At 45.1% G+C, this 2,058-nt stretch overlaps 1 protein-coding gene across 1 annotated transcript; it reads left to right on the top strand.

Moving 5' to 3' along the window:
* Nucleotides 1-793: 793 nt before the first annotated feature.
* V1513DRAFT_434640 (uncharacterized protein) lies at nt 794-1,240 on the top strand (the record flags this gene model as incomplete). The annotated part of the gene is made up of 1 exon (XM_066896484.1): nt 794-1,240. One exon carries the CDS (start codon nt 794-796, stop codon nt 1,238-1,240), a length of 447 nt encoding a protein of 148 aa, XP_066750222.1.
* Nucleotides 1,241-2,058: the final 818 nt, after the last annotated feature.

Here is a 2,058-nt window from a genome sequence, read left to right as displayed (position 1 = left end):
TAACGCGACGGGGCGACGCCATTAATTTATAAAGGCTTTACACGCTAATTTTCTCCCTCTGATTTCTCTTTCGTATCAATATTTGATATTTTGAAATGGCCCGTACTAATAAGAGAAGTCGCCCTGAGGCTAAACCGCCTTCACAGTTTATAGAGCCTCGTGACGAAGATACAATTACTGTCTCTTCCCCTCCCCGGCCACCGCCGCCAGAAGAGCGTTTCGACTCCCCCCCTCCTCGTGATTCAGAAAACTCTTTCGATACTCCTCTACCCACCCCCTCTGCCTTCGAATCCGGACCAGAGTCTACAGAGGTTGGACCTATCAAAACGGGCCAGATGACAGAGGTCCAGGGACCTTCTAGGCTAGTGTGGACCTATACTATGGAGGAGGGGCTGTTTACAACTCTCCTGGATAAGATCAGAAGTGGGAAAAGAGCCGATTCAGGGTTCAAACAAGAGGCTTGGGTGGACGCTTTGGAGGTCGTCCGATCAAGAGCTCCTTCAAATATTCAACACCTCTTATCGATCGAGAAGATAAAGAGCAAGGAGTCAAATTACAAGGCTTATTACAAAGATTGGAAGTGGTTAATTGGTCAGTCTGGCTTTGGGATTCACCCAGAAACTCGTTGTGTTACGGCATCTCCAGAGGCGTGGGACGAGGTACTTAAGGTAGGTCTTCTCAGTGGATCTTTTGGTTATATTTGCTAACAAATCAGCACCGAAAATCATGCAAATGGCACCGTTATAATGCCCTTGAATTCACCGAGCTTCTAGATGAGATATACGCCCCTGCAATGGCTACTGGTAGATACGCTACTACGCTGATAAATCGACCTTCACATTCCCCCATTCTCGACCCTCTTCTTAGAGATCCCTCCTCCTCTGGAGGTAGCTCTACTCCCTCTCCTTATTCGGCCTCAGGCCCTCTTCGAAAACGCCGGCGAATTAATTACGATAAGTTAGAGAAGGAGGACGAGAGGCAGATTCTACCAAGGCGTTCATATCAGTTAATTGAAAATGTTATAACACAGCTATCTCGCTCTCGCCGTAACGTACTTCAACAAGCTATTGATCGTTTAGAGGAGGAGTACTCTAGAAAACTGTCAAGCGAGCATATGGACATGGCCTTAGATTGCCTTGAAAACGAGGCCAAATCAAGCATGTTTACTGGTATTAAAGATGTGGCTAGGAGAGACCGGTGGCTAGAAAGACATGCAGGTGTAGAAATATTTTATGAATAAGGTGCTTGGAAAATTTGAATTCTGCAGACCGTTGGCCAGTCCTTTTTTATTTTTTAGATTTAAATCTCCCTTCCAATATGCTGACAGTACGCTACCCACATCTCTTGAGCAACCTTATCCCTAAACTCATTCATAGCTTTAGAGCCTTGGGATTGAGACCTTGTTGTACCAACCAAAGGACTTAAATCTCCTACATTATCATCACTAATATCGTCATTCAACTCAACACCTTCCCTTTGGCGAATAAAGTTAAAGAGGCCAAGGATGCCAAGTACTAGCTGAATCTGTGTTTGAATTGAATACTCCCCCATTGCCGCTAGTATTTTAAATCTTCTCTTTATAACTCCAAATATCCGTTCGATAACATTGCGTAATGAGGCGTGGCGGAGGTTAAACAGCTCCTTGGCATTTTCTGGCCTAATAAATTCCCATATAAATTAGTATGTAAAAGAAGACAAAGTAGATGGAAAAGTACTTTAAATTGGCCAGCCGTTGCTCCTTCAAATGGTACCGCACCGATCGATATGGAGCGAGAACAAACTCGCTATTTCCATAGCCAGCATCGCCTAACCAGTACTTGCCTGGAGGCGTAACAAAGCCTTGGGAAGCCTGAGCATCTAAGAGTACTCGCCCGTCGTGCGCTGAGCCTTCCCAACCAGGCAAGACGTATACAAAATTCAGGTCGAAGTCACAAACAGCAAGTACGTTTTGCGACAAAAAGCCTTTGCGGTTCCGAAATTTAGGCTGCTCCTCCAGACTAGTATGTGCGGCAATATGTGTACCATCCAAAGCTCCTAGACAATCTTTAAACCAGGGAT

Source organism: Lipomyces chichibuensis (assembly GCF_038497645.1).
Source record: "Lipomyces chichibuensis strain CBS 12929 unplaced genomic scaffold V1513scaffold_152, whole genome shotgun sequence".
NCBI lineage: Eukaryota > Fungi > Ascomycota > Lipomycetes > Lipomycetales > Lipomycetaceae > Lipomyces > Lipomyces chichibuensis.
Note: the sequence above shows the minus strand (reverse complement) of the source record. Positions and strands in the feature narration are given on the sequence as shown.